The sequence below is a fragment of the Protopterus annectens genome, chromosome 1.part0 (assembly GCF_019279795.1).
Source record: "Protopterus annectens isolate FY-2018-M chromosome 1.part0, PAN1.0, whole genome shotgun sequence".
NCBI classification, from domain to species: Eukaryota; Metazoa; Chordata; order Ceratodontiformes; family Protopteridae; genus Protopterus; species Protopterus annectens.
The window spans coordinates 712,637,139-712,658,086 of NC_056725.1; the positions used below are offsets into that span (position 1 = coordinate 712,637,139).

Sequence of the window (20,948 nt, forward strand, 5' to 3'; positions counted from 1 at the left end):
CTTGTGAGACTCTCACTCACCTTCCCACTCATCTCAAATTAAATCTAGAGGTCCCCTCACCCTATACCCATACAGCAACTCAAAGGGTGAAACACCTGTGGATTCCTGGGGCACTTCTCTGTAAGCAAACAGATGGGGCAAATATTTGTCCCACTCCCTCTTAAACTGCTCTGCAAATGCCCATAGCATGGACTTGATCATAGAGTTTAACCTCTCAACAAGACCATTAGTCAGGGGATGGTAAGGGGTGGTCTTCATGTGCTTCACCCCACAGGACTTTCACAGACAAGCCAGCAGGTCTGACATAAAATTGGTACCTCTTGTCAGTCAGTAGTTCTTTTGGGAAACCTACCCTGGTGAAAATCTCTAAGAAAGCATTTGCCACCTTCTCTGCCTCAGTGGAGGACAAAGCCACTGCCTCAGGGTATCGTGTAGCATAATCCACTACCACTAGGATATACTTTTTCCCTGTGGAACTTGGGGTACTCAGAGGACCCACAATATCCATAGCTACCCTCTGAAATGGCTCTTCAATCACAGGAAAAAGGCATCACAGGAGCTCTCACTTTGTCTCCTGCCTCACCTAATTTTTGGCACTGCTCACAGGTCCTGTAGCACCCTGTTACATCTCTGAACATTCCAGGCCAACAGAAGTTCTGCATAATACGCCTTTTTGTACATTTTATGCCCATATGACCTCAAAGGGAATATCATGGGGTATGGCTAGAAGCGCCAGATGGTAGGCTCTAGGCACTACCAACTGCTGTACTCTCTGACCTTCTAGCCCTCCCTCTGGGGTCCACTCTCTGTATACTAACACTTTGTCCCAGTATACAGATCCCACCTTTCCTTGAGAATCAGGTGCCTCCTTAGCTACCTGCCTCAGGCCTTGCAATGTAGGGTCTGAGAGCTGAGCCTGTTACAACTCTCTTCTTGTAACCCTTCCCAGCAGCTTCCCTTCCACAGGAAGTCTGTCATCCTCTAACAGTGGTGCCTCACTGTCAGCCTGGGTACTACTACTCACCTCTACCTTTGCAGTCACTCTGTCCAAGGGTCCATCACTACCCACAAGCAGCTGTGGCTCACTTTCAGTCTACAGAGTTGCTTCCTCCTTTAAGTAACCACCACACCAGTCCTGGCTGCAAGCATGCAGTCCGTCTGGGTCTCCCCCCGGCTACCAGACTTACCTGCTTGTCTCCAAGCCTGACTATGTGTAACTGCACAAGCACAGGGTACTGCACTATCAAAATCATTCCCTATCAGGACATATGCAGGTATATCCTCAAACACACCTTCTTGCTGGCTTTCTTTTCCACCCTCCCAGTCAAGGTGATCCCTAGAAAAAGGTATTTGGAATGGGATCCCTCCTACAGCCCTGACTGGAGTAGACTGTCCAGGCAAGTAGTGCTCCTCTGTAAAAATTGCAGGCTTCACAATGGTTATATCGCAGGCTGTCTCTCTTGGCAATGGTCTCTTTGCCATTCACTACAATAGGATATAGCCTCTGGTGGTAGGTTTGGTACCCTTGTTGTCCCAAGACAACCTGCTATTGGCATTTGGTCCTTCCCACTTACTGGCTCCCTCACTTTTTGTTCCCCTCCTTGCCTCTTGTGGACACCTGTATGCCACATGGCCCCACTGGTTGCATTCAAAACATTTAACCCTAGCTCCAGGACGGATACCTGGACTAGTGGCTTCTCCTGCTACTGGCAGATTCTGTTGTGGCAGTCTGTGCTGCCCACCATGGGTTCCTTTAGACCCATGAGCAGTACTGGGGGTCCCCTTCCTGTGTAGGGCTGCCCAGCTTGCCAGGTATAAGTCTCCCTTCTTCCCCAACTCATCTGAAGTAGCACATTGTCCATCAGCTAACCAGATCCTCATGTCCTCAGGTAAAGTGCTAAGGGCTTCTTCCCTCACCAAAAGTTCTGCCAGCCCTTCAAAAGTGGTAACCTGACATCCACTCACCAATCTATGGAAATAAGTGCTCAATTCAGCAACATATTCACGCACACTTTCATCTGCCTTGTGTCTATGTTCACGAAACGTTTTCCTACACATTTCAGGTGTTAGCTTAAACAGTTCTAAAAGACATTTCTTTAAAGCAGTATAATCAAAACATGCAACGTCAGACATTTTGGACAGAACAGTTACAGCTTTACCATGGAGTAAGGGGGTCAGGAACTGTACCCAGAGCCCTTGGTCAACTTCATACTGTTTACATACCCTCTCAAACATATGAATAAAACTATCAAAATGATTCCCCTCTTTAAACTGCGGAAGAAATTTACTGACCTTTTGTACTTCTGGAGTCCAGTTACTCCCTTCCACATTACCTCCATGACTCTGGCGAAGAGTCAGCTTCTCCTTCTCATGCTGCCTGCTGCCTTCTGCCTCTCTTGTTCCTCAGCTTGCAGACGTAACAGTTTCTCATTCTCCTCAGCCTGCAAACGTCGCAGTCTCTCATCTGCTTCTAATTCCACACTTCTGGCCTCCAACTCAAGTCTCTCTAACTCCAGCTGGATTTTTAGTCCACTGCAGAAAGGTTGAGCTGTCCATTCTCCAAGGGAATTATATCTCCACTGCCAGTCTGATTGTCCTCATGGTTGCTGTTTTCTGATGCAGCTGTAACCAAGGCTGCAATCAGGTCTGCCTTTGTCAGTTTTCCATGCACCAGTCCCCTAGCCTGGCACATCTCCGCCAGCTGGCTCCTTGTCAGCTTTCCATACTCCTCTACTGACATGCTGCCTGCTCACCCTGACTAACTAAGCTAACAAAAGAAATAAAACAACTGTGATCTGAACTCTGATTATAAACTGCATGGCTGTTTTAGAGTACAAAACACCTTCAAAGCTCACTGTACACAAGCTACAGGATTCACACTACCCACACCACTACAAACCAATTAGTATTTGCCAACTAATTAATATGTGATGTGGATATCCCACTGCTGCCAAACACAAATGTGATGGATATCCCAACCACTGCCACCAAAAATGTGACACTCATGCCCTGGCCCAGCAATCATTAAGCCTCAATCTTCACCACTAACACCAGAGAGGGCGTCTTATATATGAGGAAAGGATAACAAATACACAGTGGATTGCAATTTCCCCTAAAGAGCACACCGAGATCACAGTCAGTCCAGGGCTGGTCGCTCCCTTGTTCCCCAGGTCCCCAATAAGACTCCCCACTGGCACAGCTATAGGGTCTAGATCTCAGCCTAGTGGGCAAGCTAAATTCTCCAGCACCCTCTCTGTCCAACCAGTGCTTTGTGTCCCTGCCCAAGTAGCTGACACACACACACACACTTTGAGATAAGAGTTTACACAACCACACAGACACTTCCGGGGAAGCTGGCACACGTTCTCCAGCTATGCCCCTTTTATCCAGACTATACGGTAATACTAGCTGCCACCGCCCACTAATAATTAATTATCAGCTACTCGAACGCCCTTAAAAGGGTGTCCAATTATTAATGTGCAATATTATTATCCAATTGGTAGATGTGACTAAACAGTCTCAAGGCTTATTAGAGTGACCTGGTACAGGATTCTTATATACATGCAATGTACTCTTACAGCTTAACTTATCTCTACACAAAACCAGCCACAGTTAAAAGGTTTTAAAATATTTAATAAAAATTAAAACCACAAGAGAATACTTTCTACTACACAGTCAGTGCTAATCAAGAATTCAGAGATCACACAGAATTACTTAAAATAAATCAGTAGTACAGTTCTGACATAACAGAAAAACACTTAGTCTAATCTTTTCTAATTCCTAGCTACTTCTAGGAGAAAACACAAGTCTAAGATAACTTACATAAGACAACAGGCAGGTGCTAATGAGTTGGATATCAAGACAAAAGTCTAATCTTTTCTAATTCCTAGCTACTTCTAGGAGAAAACACAAGCCTAAGATAACTTACATAAGACAACAGGCAGGTGCTAATGAGTTGGATATCAAGACAAAAATGCTTAATAATCTCTGGTTCTCACTGTTTAAATTGAAACTGCAGTTCTGCTAAAACATGATATCATTTCATACTTTCCTGGTGCTCCCAGGCTGACAGAAACTGCATTGGTTGCATTTACATTCTTTTAAACTTAGAGCAATAAAGGGGGTCTACTTTACATGCTCGAAAGCAGAAAAACCCGAATGCAAATAGCACGACACGTAAAGAGCGAACCACGAATACTAATGAACGAAACCGTAAAAGTGGAAATATCGAATTCGCATAGTTGGCCCATCTGCGGTATAGCTCCGTAAGGTAAGTCTGCGATAGTTACGGACCTTAGGGTTAGGGAGGGGTTAAGGATAGTGCATAGATAGTTGTGTATGTGGCGTTTAGTGTAGGGTTAGCAGTAGGGTTTTGGTGCTTTAATTTAGGGTTAAAAGTAGGGTTTTGGTTAGTGTATGTATGTGTTTTTTTATTGCGTTTGGGTAGGTAGTGTGTTGCGGGTGGAGGGTTGGCCAACTATGACAGTTTGAAGTTTTAAATTTCGCGCTTTCGTACATTTCGATGTATTCGCGGTTCGCTCTTTATGTGTCGTGCTATTTGGATTCGGGTTTTTCGTGCGCATAAAGTAGAACCCAATAAAGGACATGCCACATGTAAATTCTAGTCATTAACTTTAGCCTTAAAACAATAGGCAGGAAGCCTTCATCTAACCGGACTGGAGCCAACTTTAGATCAAAGGGACACAACATGCTTTTATTGGGTCAGTAGAGAGCACTGTTGCCACATATTTGTAACAGCATTTCTTTGCATTTAAGACAACAAGCCTGTAGTTTCACATTTATATTTACAAATGATAGACTTATGTATAAAATTCTATCTGGCTAGGCTGGCAACCTTCCACCCATCTCTACCAGTTTTCACATGGGGATTAGGAAAACAGGTGGGAAATGAATGGATTGGTTGAAAGCCACACTGGACACCACCTTGGGCACGAGGGATGGGTTAAATCTGAGGGATACCCTGTCAGCATGGAAGATGACAAAGGGTTCCACAGCCATGACTGCTTGCAGCTCGAGACTCTTCTGGCTGAAGTGATGACCAGAAGCAAAGCTTTCTTTCTGGAGAGAAATTTTAGCTCTGCAGAAGACGCTGGTTCAAAGGGGGTAGGGTGAGCTTTTCCAACACAAAGTTAAGGTCCCAAGCTGGGATTGGTGCTCTTCTGGGTGGCCTCAAGTTGCTAGCCCCTCTTACGTTTGATCAAAGGGCATGAGAAAAGTGGGAAAATGAGAAGAGATAGCAGATGCATGAATTTTAAAAGAGGAAAAAAAGAGAGGCCACTGTGTAGCAGGTCAGCTAAGTAATCCAGGATGAGAGGGAGGGAGGGAGGGCTATGCCGTATTGGCTCTCTTAGCCTGAATGCAGGTGTAGAACCTTTTCCATTGGTCAGCATAAGGCTTTCTAGTGCTAGGGCATCTGGCCTCAGTATAACATCTAGAACCTGTTTATTGAGGTTGGCAGATTGATCGAGGGTGAGGGAATAAACCAAGCTGCCAAATGGAGTGTCTGCAATTGGGGATGCATGAATTCCCCTTCCCTCTGGGTCAGGAGATTTGGAATCTGAGGAAGATGCCATGGTGGCAGTGGGGACAGGCTGCGCAGCAAGGGGTACCATTGCTGGCGAGGCCAGTCTGGAGCTATAAGAATTGTCCTTGGTTTTTCCTCCTTCATTCTGAGCAGAACCCTGAGGATGAGAGGTAGTGGAAGTAAGGGAGAGGCTGACAGATTGACCCAGGGGAAGGACAGGACATCCACTTTCCAAGTCATGCAGTGATGCTCCCTGGTGCAGAATTTGCTGAGCTGATGGTTTGGTGTGGGAGGCAAAGAGGTCGACCTTCGGGGTGCCCCATTTCTGAGTTATTAGGGTGAAGGTTCTTCTGTTGAGCTGCCACTTATTTGGGTCCAGAAGATTTCTGCTTAATATGTCTGCCAGGGAGTTGTGAGATCCTGGTAGGAATTGTGCCAACAGGTGGAGTTGCATGGCAGAGGCTGTGTGTAAAAGGGTCAAGGCCAGCGTTCATAGAGGGTATGAGTGAGTCCCTCCCTGCTTGTTGATATACCACACCACAGGGGTGTTATCTGTTTTGATCAGGAGAGCCCCTGGTGAGAGAAGGGGCTTGAAAGCTATTAAGACATGCTGGACAGCCATCATCTCTTTTTGGTTGATGGGGAGAGGGATTTGCTGTGGGCTCCAATGGCCCTGTATGCACCTGCCGTCCAGGCGTAGTCTGATGCGTATGTGGTGAGGGTCTGGTTGGCGGGGGGTGGGTAGTGGTGAGAAAAGTAGCCCCTTGTTGTGGGAGCATGCTGTTGCCCACCAAAGAGAATCTTTTCTGAGACAAGGGAAGTACAGTTGTGTACCTACCATAAATGTAGATGTTAGAGTGTATTCACTATTGCAGTCATTACTCTTGGGTTATCCTGCAGGCAGGCTACCCACAGTCAGCCTAAATTCCAAAGACTTGGTCCGGCGTCGGTTGCTGTCGCCTCTTCCCTGACATCAGTGCGCCAGGGGTATAAAAGATGCAGCTGATGCCATTTTCTTCAGTTTTTCTTGCCCCAGATGTCAGGTGCCCCCAAAAGGGTAGGCTAAAAATTATGCACTAAAATAAACATTACCTTCATCTACAAGCAAATACACCACATAGGTTGTATAGAATAGAGAAGTACAGATAAGTCTCAGCAATGAAATGGGGATGGTGGGTGGGTAACCTGGACTGCAACAGTGAATACACTCGAACATCTACATTTATGGTAGGTACACAACTGTACTATGTTCATTGTGTTTCACTGTTGCAGTCATTACTCTTGGGTTGAATCCCAAAGCTGAGGTTGGGTGGCTGGGCCTAAATAGAATTAGGAGTGGCTATGAGGCCCTGCAGAACTGCAGTGGCAAAGCCTGCTCTGGATTTAGAGTAAAGATGTAAATGGTAGTGCTTGGTAAAAGTGTGCACTGAAGCCCATGTTGCAGCCTCTAAAATGTCTTTGGTTGGTACTCCTCTGAGGAAGGCTGCTGAAGTGGCTGCTGCTCTGGTTGAATGTGGCCTAATGCCATTAGGCACTGATTTGCCATGTTGTGAATAGCAGAAACGAATGCAGTGGCCTATCCATTTTGAAATAGTCTGCTTTGAGATAGCCTTTCCTTGTGATCCTGCAGCATATGCCACTAAGGGTTGCTCAGTCTTTCTGAAAGCTTTAGTTCTGTTGAGATAGCCTTTCCTTGTGATCCTGCAGCATATGCCACTAAGGGTTGCTCAGTCTTTCTGAAAGCTTTAGTTCTGTCCAAGTAGAAGCGTAGCGGTCTGTGTATGTCCAAAGAAAGCAGAAGTCTCTCCCCCTTATTCTGGGGTTTGGATAAAAGTTAGGCAAATGAATGGTTTGGTTAAGGGCCACACTGGACACTACCTTAGGCATAAATGTTGGGTTTGTCCTCAGAGAAACCCTGTCTGGATGGAAAATTATAAAAGGTTCCACAGCCATTAGTGCCTATAACTCTGACACTCTTCTTGCCGAGGTTACTGCTAGGAGCAGAGCTGTTTTCCATGATAAGAATTTTATCTCAGCTGTATTGGCTGGCTCAAAAGGAGGCAGTGTGAGTTTTTCCAAGACATAATTAAGGTCCCATGCAGGTATTGGCACTCTCCTCGGAGGTCTTATGTTTTTGGCCCCTCTGAGGTACTGCCTTATCAGTGGATGTAAAAAATAGGTGGGTCCGTATTGTGATGAGCTGAAATGGCAGAAGCATGGATCTTAATTGATGAAAAGGATAGGCCTTTATCCAGCACCTCAGTTGGGTATTGTAAAATCTGAGGAATATTTGGTACAAGCGTGTCAATTCCTTATGCCTGGTTCCAAGCACAGAATCTCTTACATTTTTCTGCATAAGATTTTCTGGTGCTGGGCCTCCTGGCCTCCAAAATAACATCCATAACTACTTTAGAGAGAGGTGTGTTCTGAATGGTTACATAATCATGCTGCCAGATATAGGGTTCTGAGTTGGCTGTGCAGGATCTGATTGTTTTGTTGGGTTAGTAATTGAGGAATTTGAGGTAATGCCCAGGCTGAGCCTTGAGACAAGCTCTTTAGGATTGGGTACCAGTGCTGGCGGGGCCAGTCTGGGGATCAGTATCATTTTTGGCTTCTCTTGTCTGACCTTTAGGAGTACCTTGGGGAGGAGAGGCAATGGAGGAAAGGCAGATATTGTAAGGGTTTTCCAGCTGAGTGATAGAGCATCCACTTTCCATGCTTGCTTGTGATAAGTCCTTGTGCAGAATTCTCTGTAGTTGGCAGTTGTGAGGGGAGACAAATAGATCTATGTCTGGCATCCTCATTTCCTTATCATGCTGAAGACTTGTGAATCCAGTTTCCACTCGTGGGGATCCGTGAGGTTTCTGATTAGTTCGTCTGCCATAGTAATTATCTTTCCTGGCAGGAATTGTGCTTGCATGTGTACCTGATAAGTCAATGCTGTGTCCCACAAAGTCGTGGCTTGTCTGCAGACGGGGTAGGAATGTGTACCTCCCCTGCTTGTTTATGTACCACATGACTGTAGTATTGTCCGTCTTTATCAGTAGTTGTCCTGGATGAAGTAGATCCTTGAAAGCTGTCAGGGCATTCTGAACAGCTAGCATCTCTTTTCGATTGATATGAAGATGCATTTGGTTTGCGGGCCATGTGCCCTGAATACATTTTCCCACCATGTGGGCCCCCCAGGCATAATCTGATGCATCTGTTGTTAATGTCTGGCTGTGGGTAAAGTGAATGGCTGTCCTTTGTTGTGGTGACAGGCCTGTGCCCATCGAAACTCCTGTTGCAGACAGGGAATGAGGGTAATTAATGTTTCCAGGCTGTGGCAATGTTGAGTCCAAACACGTTTTAGATACCATTGTAGTTTCCTCACATGCAGTCTGGCATATGGAATTAGCAGAATGCAGGATGTCATGAAGCCCAAAGCCTGCAGAATTTTTCTTGCAGATAACTGGGTCTTTGTTGCCAACATTTTGAAGTAAGAAGTCAGTTGCCTTTGTTTGTCTGGCGTGAGATAAGCCATCTGGGCAGTTGTATTTAAGCTTGCACCCAGGAATATTATCTCTTGAGAGGGTAATAGTTTTGATTTATTTTCGTTTACTGTGTACCCTAGGCAAATTAGTAGTCTTTTTACAAACGCCAGATGCTTTAGTAGAATGTCCTTGTTCTCTGCTTGAATAAGGCAGTCGTCCAAGTAAGGATATATTTGAATTCCTCTGTCTGCCGAAAGCAATTACTGGTGCCAGGCATTTTGTGAAGATCCTGGGTGCAGTAGATATGCCAAAGGGCAGTGCAGAGAATTGGTAGTGCATTGAGCCAGCTGTGAATCAGAGGTATCTTCTGCAAGATTGTCTGATTGGGACATGCAGGTATGCCTCTTTCAGGTCCAAAGTTACAAACCAAGCCTTCTTGCCCAGCATGGGCAGAAGCTGCTGCAGAGTCACCATTTTGAATTTTCGAACGTCCAGAAATGTGTTTAGAATAGACAGGTCCAGTATTGGTCTCCAGGCTTTGTCCTTTCTGGGTACCAAGAAAAGTCTCGAGTAAAATCCTTGTCCCTGCTCTTGCTGTGGTACTCGCTGAATGGCCCTCATGACCATGAGGGATGAAACTTGCTTTTGTGCCTCTGCCCATTGATTGTGTGGCAGGTCTAGCATACCTTTTGCCCTTGGCAGCATGTGAAAGTGGAACCTATAACCCTGAGACACTATATTCAAGACCCATTTGTCCTGGGTGATCATGTGCCAATTTTGTGAAAAAAGTGCTAGTTTTCCCCCCTAAGGGGGCTGCCAAAAGAGAAGTGCTTGGTGTTGGCAAAGGAAAGTCATTGGGACTGTTTCTTGTATGGCTGTGATTTGTCTTCTACGCTTTTGGAGGTAGAAGCACCCCATTGTTTAGGCCTGTATGAGCCTTGGGGCTGGGATCTGCCTCTAGGGCATCTGTATCTGCCTCTTTGTGGCCTGTCAGAAACCGGAATGGACCAATTTTTTGTAGGCCAGTTCCTGCTAAATCTGGGTGGCTGTACCTGTAAGAAATCCTTAACTGTCTGCATAGATTTCGCTTTGTCCTCCATTTTCTTCAACACCTCTTCTGCTTTAACACCAAACAAAGTATCATGCTGTAATGGAGCATCCAATAATTTTGATTTAACATGATCAGGCAGATTCTGTTCCTTTAACCAAGCATGCCTCCTAATGACAGAACCCGTAACAGCGGCCCTGCAAGAGGCCTCCAGAGAATCAAAACCACATTGCAAAGTATGCTTTCCCACTTGTTCAGCATGCATGCAATAAATCCTGCATTTTCTTGCTTTCTGCACATTCATAATTTGTCAACATTTCCTGCTTTAGCAGTGACATTAAGTATTGCTGATATTTAAGCATATGAAACTGACAATTTATAGCCCTTACAGCCAAGGTAGCAGAAGTGTAAACTTTTTTCCCCCATCTGTCCAGTGCCCTTGAATCCCTATCAGAGGGGATAGGGTTTTTGCAGTGGAAGCCTTGACCCCATTGGGACCCTGAGATATAGTTTCTGGGTCAGCAGCAGGGTTTTTATAAAGAAATGTATGTGAATCTGGAACGCTGTAGTATCGGTCTGGCTTAACAGGTGTATGGGGTAAAGAGTCAGAGGACAGGCCAGACTCTGAAAATGCATCATCTACAATGTCTAGAACAGGGAGAATAGCAAGAGGCCTGTGCTGAGGTAGTAAAAGAAAGTCTCTGAGCCTTTTCTTAGATTCTGAGTAATCTTGGCCCTCCCAGTGAAAGTGCTCCCTCATGGTATGCAGGGTTTCCCCAAAAGAATAATCCTCAGGAGGAGAGGCTGAAGTGATAGATTCTTCAGCATCTGAATCCTCATAAGGAGGAAGAGAGTATTCCTGTTCCGAAGAGGAGTCAGAGGAAATGGAAACCTGATCTGAAAATTCATATTCTGTCTCTTGCCTAGGCCTCTTATCAGGAGGGGGATGGGAACCCCTGATCAAAGTAATTAGGTCTTTGGCCATTTTGTGCATCTGTTTTCTTAGGCATGGAGGCCTGTCCATGGGATTTCTGCACTTGTTTCTTTGTCTGTAGTGGTGCTTTAGTCTTTGCCTTTGAAGCTGAAGTCAGTTTTATATATAACTGTGTAGGCCTGAAAACACCCTCAGAGGCCGATGCCTGCTCAGCGGCTCCGGACCCATCTGAGGAAATATTTTCCGAGTGTCCAATACCTTGAGTTTCCAGTGGCCTAGTCGGCTCCACGTGGGAGTCAGAAGCGGCCTGCAGCTCTGAGGTAGCGGGCGTCAGGGGCTGCGAAAGCGCCTCACTGAGAACCAGCGAACCGGCGACTGGCTTAGAAGAAGCCTCGTCGTCAGTTTTGGACCTCGGATGCCTGTCCTTTTCCTTGCGTTTCTTGTGAATTGCGGTAGTCAGATGGCTATCCGACGACATTGTGTAATTAAATCTTCTGCCAAAGTAATGAAAAGCAAAATCGTACCGACGCTTAACAATGCGTTGGTTAAATCTAGCACAAAACCTGCAATTAGCAACGTTGTGATCAGGGCCTAGGCAAGGAATACAATAAGAATGGAAGTCCTTATGAGGTATTTGCTTCCCACAAGAAACACAATTATTAACTTTTTCTGATATCGGTCTGGAGCAAGAAAAAAGTTTCCACAATGGGGTACTTAGCTTTAAATGAAGACTTCAGATCTGAAATTCGAACACGAAAATCTCAGGAGTTGGCCGACCGGCGCTAGCAAACTGCTTTTGCTTCGGGCACCGTCCGGCAAGAAAGACTGGAGAAAATGGCGTCGGCTGCATCTTTTATACCCCTGGCACACTGACGTCAGGGAAGAGGCGACAGCAACCGACGCCGGACCAAGACTTTGGAATTCAGGCCGACTGCGGGTAGTCTGCCAGCAGGATAACCCAAGAGTAAAGACTGCAACAGTGAAACACGATGAACATTTACAGGTGTAAGAGTCTCCAGGTCTTGAGAGTGTTGACACCAATGGCTTTTTAGGTACAACTGAAGTTTCCTCACATGCAGTGTGTCATATGGAATGAGTAGTATGCAAGATGCCATGAACCCCAGAGCTTGCAGGATTTTCCTTGCAGAGAGCTGGGGTTTGGTGGCTAGTTCAGAGAAGTAGGCTATCAGGAAAATTTGCTTTTCTGGTGTAAGTAATGCCATCTGGCTGTGTCCAGGCTTGCTCCCAGTAATATAATTCTTTGGGTGGGCACCTGTTTGGATTTCTTTTTGCTGATTGTGTACCCTAGGGAGGTTAGTAGGGACTTTACAAAGGCCAGGTGCTTGAACAGCTTTTCCTGGCTGTCTTGCCTGAATTAGGCAGTTGTCTACATATGGGTATATATGGATATTCCTTTGTCTGCCAAAGGCAATGGCTGGAGCCAGACATTTTGTAAAAACTCTGGGAGTAGTAGAGAAGCCAAAGGGAAGCGCAGAGAACTGAAAGTGCTGGGATTCTGCCCTGAAATGGAGATATTTCCTGCATGATCCCCTGATGTGAATGTGGAGGTAGGCCTCTTTTAGATCTAGGGGGCTAGCCAAGCATCCTTGGAGAGCATGGGTAGCAGCTGCTGTAGGGTGAGCATTTTGAATTTTGGGATCACCAGGAAAGTGTTTCCAATGGATAGATCGAGGATGGGGCGCCAGGTGCCGCCTTTTCTGGGTACCAGAAAAAGTCTAGAGTAGAAACCTTGGCCTTTCTGTTCTGCAGGAACATGCTCTACTGCCCTCAGAAAGAGCAGGGAAAGGACTTGCTTTTGTGTCTCTGCCCACTGGTTTGGCAGTAGATCTGGGAACCCTTTTGGGATTGGAAGGGTGTGGAAAGAAAATTTGTATCTCTGGGACACTATGTTGAGAACCCAGCGGTTGTTGGTAATGGTGGCCCAGGTTCTTGCATGAAAGGAAAGTTTTCCTCCTATCCTCCTAGGTGTAAGTGAAGGTGGGCGGGGGGGGGGGGGGGTGAGTCATTGTGAGTTCTTACAATACAGGTGTGGCTTAGAACTCCCTTGTTTTGGAGTGGAGGTAGTCCACTGCTTAGATCTCTGCATTCTCTGTGGCTGCTGTCTGGGGGGTCTGGTTCCCCGAGGTCTGGGCTGAACTGGCCTAGAGGGAGCATTAAAGGACCAGTCCTTGGTGGGACAATGCCTGCTGAACCTGGGTAGCTGAACCTGTAAGAAATCCTTAACTGTCTGCATAGATTTTGCTTTTTCTTCCATCTTTTTTAAGACCGTCTCTGCCTTAGTGCCAAATAAGTTGTTTTTGTGCAGGGGGGCATGCCCTGCAAGAAGCTTCTAGGGCATCAAAACCACAGTGCAAGGTTTGTTTAGTTACTTGACTTGCAGAATGCATTAACTCCTGTGACTCTTTAGATTCTGCACAAGCAGGAAAGGAAGACATTTTTTGTTTGAGGAGTTCCAGGGTATGCTGTGAAATGTTAGCATATGGAACTGACAGTTTAGTGCTCTGATAGCAAGAGTAGCTGAGGTGTATACTTTTTTACCCCATCTGTCTAGTGCTCGGGAGTCCCTATCTGAGGGGGTGGGATTCTTAGCAGAAGTTGCTTTAATCCCTTTAGGCCCTTAAGAAATTACCTCAGCAGTAGGATTTTTAAAAAGAAATTTGTGTGAGTCAGGGACTCTGTAGTACCAGTCTGGTTTTCTGGGTGCAGGAGGGAGGATGTCAGGAGTCAAGCTGGATTCCAGGAAAACATCCAGGACTGGGGGGATGACCAAGGGTCTGTGCTGTGGAAGATCTAAGAATTCCCAGAGTCTCTTTTTAGACTGAGGGTAGTCCTGAATCACCCACTGGAAGTGCTCTCTTAAGGTATGAAGGGTTTCCTGAAAGGAAAATTCCTCTGGGGTAGAGGTTGAAGGAATGGAATCCTCTGAATTAGAATCCTCATAAGTAGAGAAGAGTTGCATGTCTTCATATTCAGATGCATCAGAATCATCTGACTCTTGTTCAGACAAAACTACAGGGGACAGATCTCTTTTCCTTTTGGAGGGGGTAGCTTGGCTTCCCCTAATCAGCAGGATAAGGTCTTCTGCCATTTTAAGCATTGTGACAGAGCCAAGGAAGCAGGTGCCTGAGATTGGGTTGTCGGTTTCTTGGGTGTGGTTCATACCCTGGGCCTGAGAAACTCGGTAGTTTTTGAAAGAACGGTAGTCACAAAAGAAGATGTCAGTTTGCGACGAGAATCGGTAGTGCGAAGGACTTCCTCGGAAGCCAGAGCCTGCTCAGCAGCTCTGGACCCATCCAAGGTAGAGACAACTGCAGGATCCTTAGTCTTAGGAGTTTTGAGGCATACCGGACTCCGAAAGGGACTCTGTAGTGGCCTGCGAATCCACAGAAGCGGGCATCAGGAGCTGCAAAAGCACCTCACTAAGGACCGGGAACTGACGACTAGCTTCATGGGAGCGTCGTCGGTAGGTTTGGACCTGTGCGGTCTGTCTCTGTCTTTATCTTTACGTTTTTTATTTTTTTAAGATTTGCTGTCAGAGGGCTTACTGAAGCCATATTGGGAGTTCGAGGACTGTAAGCGAAAATATCTAGCTACAATAAGGGCCAAGCGATGGATAGTTCTGGCATTGAACAAAGTACAGATGTGACAGCGGGGGATGTCGTGGTCTAGGCGTAAACAAGTGACGCAGAAAGAATGAAAGTTTCTGTGGGGTATTTGCTTTCCACAGGCGAGACAATTGTTAACTTTTTCTGACATCGGTTAGTGCAAGAAAAAGGGATCCCCAACGGGGTACTTAGCTTTAGAAGACTTCAGCTTTAATTCGGTAGACGAAACTCAGGTAGCAGCAGACTGGCACTCGTGCGAACTGCTTCTGCTTCAGCTTTAATTCGGTAGACGAAACTCAGGTAGCAGCCGACTGGCACTCGTGCGAACTGCTTCTGCTTCGGACTCCACAGCAATAAAGACTGATGTAATGGCATCTGCTGCCTTACTTTATACTACTGACGACCTGACGTCAGTCCTGAAGCGACAGCAACTGACACAGAAATACTAAGCCTCTGGTATTCGTGCTGACTGAGGGCTACCCTAGCAGAGGTAACCCAAATGTGATGACTGCAACAGTACAACACGAAGAACATCTACAAAAAACAAAAGAGGAACTAAAGGATTATCCAGAGGCAATCACCGAGTACAGGAAGACAGCCCTGGTGCAACTGTTTTCGGACAATAATCCCAGGAGTACAAAATTACTTGTGCAGACATTAAAATAGCAAAAAGTTAAGAGAAGCATTCTAAAACTGAGAGATCCAGAAACAGGCAGGATGGTTAAAGAGGATGACAAAATACTAAAAAGTGGCCATACAGACACGTTATAAGGAAATATAAAGAGGCAAACCTTGGACAAGGTAAAAGTAACAATTTACAACAGGAGTTATGGGGGGGGGGATACAGTTACACAAATTAGGTAAAAAGGCAGAAGAGCTAATGCAAAACACGAAAAGAAATAAAAAATACTTTGTATCATCTTGCAACAGGATGACTGGGAATAGATGCCATGCTAGTTAAAATATGAAAATTAGGAAGAGATCTATTAATAGTGGTATGGCGATGAATAATTTTGGTGTGGGGATGTGCCACAATGCTGGAGAAAAGCAGGGATGGACAGGTTAAACTGAAAGAGCAGAGACACCCAAGCTCACCTTGACTGTTACAGACCAGTATCAGTCCTGAACCATGATTTCAAAACATTTAATGGGAGAAGCTCCCAAACATGACAGACTGATCAATGTGGCTTTGTTAGAGGAAGACAGACTTTTGATAACATTAATAAAGTGTAAAACAGCTCAAGTAAATAGGAAAACCTTAATGTTAATCAGACTAGTTCCAAAAGAGATATTCGACAAGGCACGCTGAGTATTTGTGAACCATGTTATTTAAATATACAACTTCTACAACTTCTCTAGTACACAGGCAGAACTGAATTATGAGGACATATGTAGTGGAGGTGTTCATTAAAGTTATGGAGAAAATGTTGAGGTACCACTGAAGTGTCCTCTTTCCTTTTATTTGTATTTTATACAGAGCCACAGATAATCAAAATGAAAGAATTCTTAACACAAAGATATATCTGGCATAGATATCAGGAAAAAAAATTTCATTACAGCCCCCAGAATGACATATTGAAGATAACTTGAAGTACTAAAACAATACGTTCAGACTGCAGGATAAAGTTAGTGAAAAAAATAAAGTCCATAGTGCATAATTATGCTCCAACACACGTTATTTCAGATCTATCCATTTCTTTAGGGGCACCACAGAATGAAATACCTAGGTGCCTAGTTAGAAAATAACTCCGATCAAGTAGCATAGGATATGTGGGAAGAAACTATAATGAAAGTAATAGGCAAGATATGAAAACAGAAGATGATGTATACTGCCTTTGACAGTAAGGGTTAAGCAATTAAGATGTTTCTATTGCCACAAGTACTGTAGACACAAGATGGCCATATTATAAAGAAGGTAGACATAGTATAAGAATCCAGGCAGGAAAACATGGGACAGAATTATTAAAGAGATTGAAGAATTTATACAGAATAAAAAAGACCCAGAGTAAAATGTGAAAGGATGATATTACCCGAGGGGATCAGAGAGGACTAGTGCTACCTGCCCTGGAGACATATCATACAGCTACTCAGCTGCAGTTAAGTTACATTATACAGAACAAAGGGTACAGGTGAAAACGGAAACAATGCTGATAAAACAGGTTGAGGAGAGGGCTTATGTAGGTTAGGTTAGGTTTTAGAATCAAACAATGAAATCAGGCGACTAAACAACAGATGGCAAAAAGGAGAACAATGCAGCAGCAAAACGACAGAAGGGTTTAAAAAGAAAACCAAGAAATTGTGAGCACATAGAGCAGGTATGGGAAAGAGTAAAAGAAGTATTTGGACTAGGCAGACATGAACAATTATATACAAACGTAAGACATGAAGGAGAAAAGAGGGAAAGCGTGACATTGTACAACAAGAAAGCACAGATTTACTAATAAAAACATCATCATAAGTGGTCTTAAATGAAAAACTAATAATTCGATTTTACTAAGTTCTGCGTATTTTAAGGGACAGGCAGAGCACTTAAGAGAAAACTGGAATAAGTGGATAGTAAGACAGAATACAATAAAACAATAAGAAGAAATATGCCAGACCTCTAGAAGGTTTTGTATTTTTGCACAGAAGTTTCCTCATAGATACTTTATGCACCAAGTTAATCTTCTAAAATGTATGCACACGTGAAAGATAGATGTTGGAGATATAATACAGAAGAGAAGGGAACCTGGGAGTATATCTTTTGTGACTACAATGAATTAACTTGCTTGAGGAGAGACCTGCAGAATCTAGTGGATCAGACATGCAGAACGAAAGTCAGAATAACAAGAGAGTTATTTTTATTGCTTTGGGATCCTGCTTTAAGCAGCCCTAACACACCCAGGCACCAGAAACTTTACTAATAGTTGTAGGGAAAAAAGATAAAGTAGAAAGGGAAATCCTGAGAAATTTCAATAATATTGGAACAAAAAGATGCAATGAAAATGAGAAAAATTTGGTAGCATCCACATTTAAAATGAGCCTGTAGAAGAAAGTTAAGTGCTGAACGATGAGAACAGGATTATTGTTAGGTCATTCAAGATATGTACTCACTGGAATGTGCCGAAAAAAAATCAAATCTATTATCTAAAAATACACCGATAGGCAGATAGATTGAAAAAGGTTAGCATACACTGAAAAAAGTAATCTGTGCTATATGCACATGGATTATACTGCATGTATTAATTGTACATGACTCTGCTGACTAACAAAGGAAAATAACTTGATTAAAAAAAGATTTTGTAAAAATTATGCAGAGCTTTAGGTCAATCTCCAAAAACAAAAAAAAATTAATTCAAAACAGCAAGTCAAAGACTGTGGGAAAACATGAAGGGAAATAATAAAAAATGATGAATTTAAAGTACACAGGTTCAATTTAACACTACGTTTAAGGGTACTTCAGAAACACTATGGCAAAAAAGGTAAAAAGCTCTGAACATACTTAGGGCACCAAATAAAGCCGCTATAGAAAATCTACTAAAATGTGAATAGAAAAAAAAAGCATAAGCATCCTTTCCATATTGAAGCATTTAAAATATTAAATTTTCTTAATATTGTGGTTCACCTACTTTTTGAAAATCTAGAAACAGTATAATAATTTCACAGTGTAAACATTAACAGTACATATGTGCAAGAACAATTACAGTTTTACAGACATTTGTAGTACAGAGCCACAGCAGTGATGTCTTTCAAGACAAATCTAATATATGTACAGATTTAAATTTTGCCAAGAAAATATCACATACAATTAATTTTTAATACTATGGTAGTGAGACATGGTCTAATATAGCAATAACCCACGCCTGGGTGTGGGTAATGCTGGATTTACCCACGGTTGGTGTGGTTTGGTCACGAGGGCGAAGCCCGAGTGGCCAAACAAAGCCAACCGTGGGTAAATGTAGAATTACCCACACCTAGAAGTGGGTTATTGCTATTATACAATGACATTATTTAAGAAAAAAATAATTACTTTTCTTAAATAATGGCATTGTAGAAAGCCTCCTTGCTGCCCTTCCGCAGCTGTCTGGTATTCTGCGGCAGTTCTGATGTACTGCACATGCGTATGCCCACGCAGTACATCAGAGCTGTGGGCAAAAGCAACGGAGAAAGCAAGATCTCCGTTGCTTTTTACAAACTGCTTCGCTATGTTAAATGGGTTTAACATAGCGACACAGCTTTAAAAAAAGCAACGGAGAATCTCCGTAGCTTTTTTTAAAGCTGTCTCGCTATGTTAAACCCATTTAAAATTGCGAGACAGTTTTGAAAAAAGCAACGGAGAAAGCAAGATCTGTCTGTGTGAAGCAACAGAGATCTTGCGTTCTCCATTGCTGTAAAAAAAGAGTTATAGTAATGGAAAAAGTCAGGGCGACTGGACCTTTTTCCATTACTATAACTCAGATTTACAGCGTGCACATTTTTGAATATTAATGGGGGGGGTTGTTGTATAATAGCGTACTACTACACTCAAGAACAGAATTGAGCAAACATTAAACCATATGGAAAGCTTTGGGATTATTATAAAGTAATTAAACACAATTTGTTAATAGTGTGGTTCTTCTGTAAACCAAAAAAAGCCAAAATAATGGCTCTGTTGGGTGACTTTATATTATGACTGACTGGACCAATTACTTACTGTGCAAAGAATAAGCACACATGATCACTGAATGACCTTATACACAGGAAATGCCTAAAGCAAATTGTAAAAAGAACAGCTTTGATAATGTATTAACTAATTTTGATCTCACTCTGCTCCCCATCTAGAGGTTATGCATGCTCTCACTGGTTGACCACACCCATTTACGCACAGGTCCACCTAACAAAGACCCCCCCCCCCCCCGGAAAAAAAAAAAAGACTCACCAAAGCCAGGTAATTAATTCTAAAAAAATATTTTCGTATAAAACATGGGTTTTGGGAAATGTGGCAAAGAATAAAAAAAAAAGGCGGAAAAAAATCAAAACTGAATTCATACCTGGGCTGCACCACTATATGCAACAGCCTTTTCTGCCTGGAGAATCCTATTCACAGCTGCGAACTTCATATTCTCCATCTGTGAATCGGACAGTTTCTGAATCACATCACTCAGACGGAATACTTTTTTTCGTCCACTACTTCCCACAGATCTAAGAAGACAAAGATTTTATAAACATTCTTACTACAAAGCTCTGAGTCTGATCTTTTACCACATACCATCCTTAACTGTACTGCGTCTTTGCCACAATTTTAAATTGATTATCCAACATATTTTTTTTTTTACAAGACTAACAGGGAAGTGGAAGTGAAGTGTCTCCAGAACTGCAGCTGTGACTGTTTTTAAATATGTGGAAAATTAGACCAGGACAGCAAAACCTCCCTGAAGAAGGTTCCAGAAAGAAAATACTTCTTTTAACTATTTTCCAGTAAGGCACAGCAGGAAAGAGTAGAAGACATGACTACCCTACAGCTCAAAGTCATGAAAAAAGTTCAGGAATAAAACATGACCATTAACGCAAACACAGAAGACAGACAAAGGTGGTTTCTCAGCTTGAGTTGCTTTAAATAAAGTGCAAAAACCCAAAACCCTCATGCATTCAAATTAATATCAGGACTGGTCATACTACACATATGATTTTCAAGCCAAAACCCAATGAAAATATACTGCCTTTGAAGACATAAATGGGTTAGTTGGGGTTCTGAAAGGTTAACACTAAATGTCAGCAGCAAACCAATAATTGCATAAGGCATGTGCTGCCTCATGAGTCATATACTACTAAAGAAAGAAAAAAAGTTTGGCCTAGCCCAAAAGTGATCAGAAAACTAGACAATGGATGCCCTTAGAAAGCTAAGGCTCAGGCAAACTGTTTCTGAATGACAGAAAGGTGTTTATGAAGTTTCACACTAACAATTTCTTATTGACAAGTCTTTTCTTACGAATTTTAATTTAACAAACAACAAATGCCTAATAAGTCTGTGAATTTTTAAAAGGTGAAATGTTTTTCCTTTTTCAGTTCTTTAGACTAACTGAGGAAATAACTGGAGCTATAATAAAACCTGTTTCAGGAATGGTACAGAAAGGTAATTTCATTGCAAAGACAACTCAATTTGAATTGTTAAACATAATACAAACAAATGATAGCAATTGGAGGAACTTTTAGTTAGAGTTATATACTTCAGCTTTCACCCAAAACTCAATCTGAGGAATGTTGCCTTAGTTAAGCAACATTGGAGCACTCTGGATAAAACGTGCTCTACCTTGGAGGAATCTAACAGAATAAAGGAAAATTAAACATGTATGAATCCCATATG

The 20,948-nt window shown here is 43.2% G+C and overlaps 1 protein-coding gene across 2 annotated transcripts in view; it reads right to left on the reverse strand.

The window, feature by feature from the left end:
• Nucleotides 1-20,948, reverse strand: part of SYMPK (symplekin scaffold protein) — a 2,606,756-nt gene that overhangs the window by 1,726,067 nt on the left and 859,741 nt on the right. For both annotated transcript variants that reach the window (XM_044062505.1, XM_044062497.1), the window contains exon 13: nt 19,636-19,786. In XM_044062505.1, the coding sequence (XP_043918440.1) occupies nt 19,636-19,786 (151 nt within the window). The remainder of the gene's footprint in view (nt 1-19,635; nt 19,787-20,948) is intronic.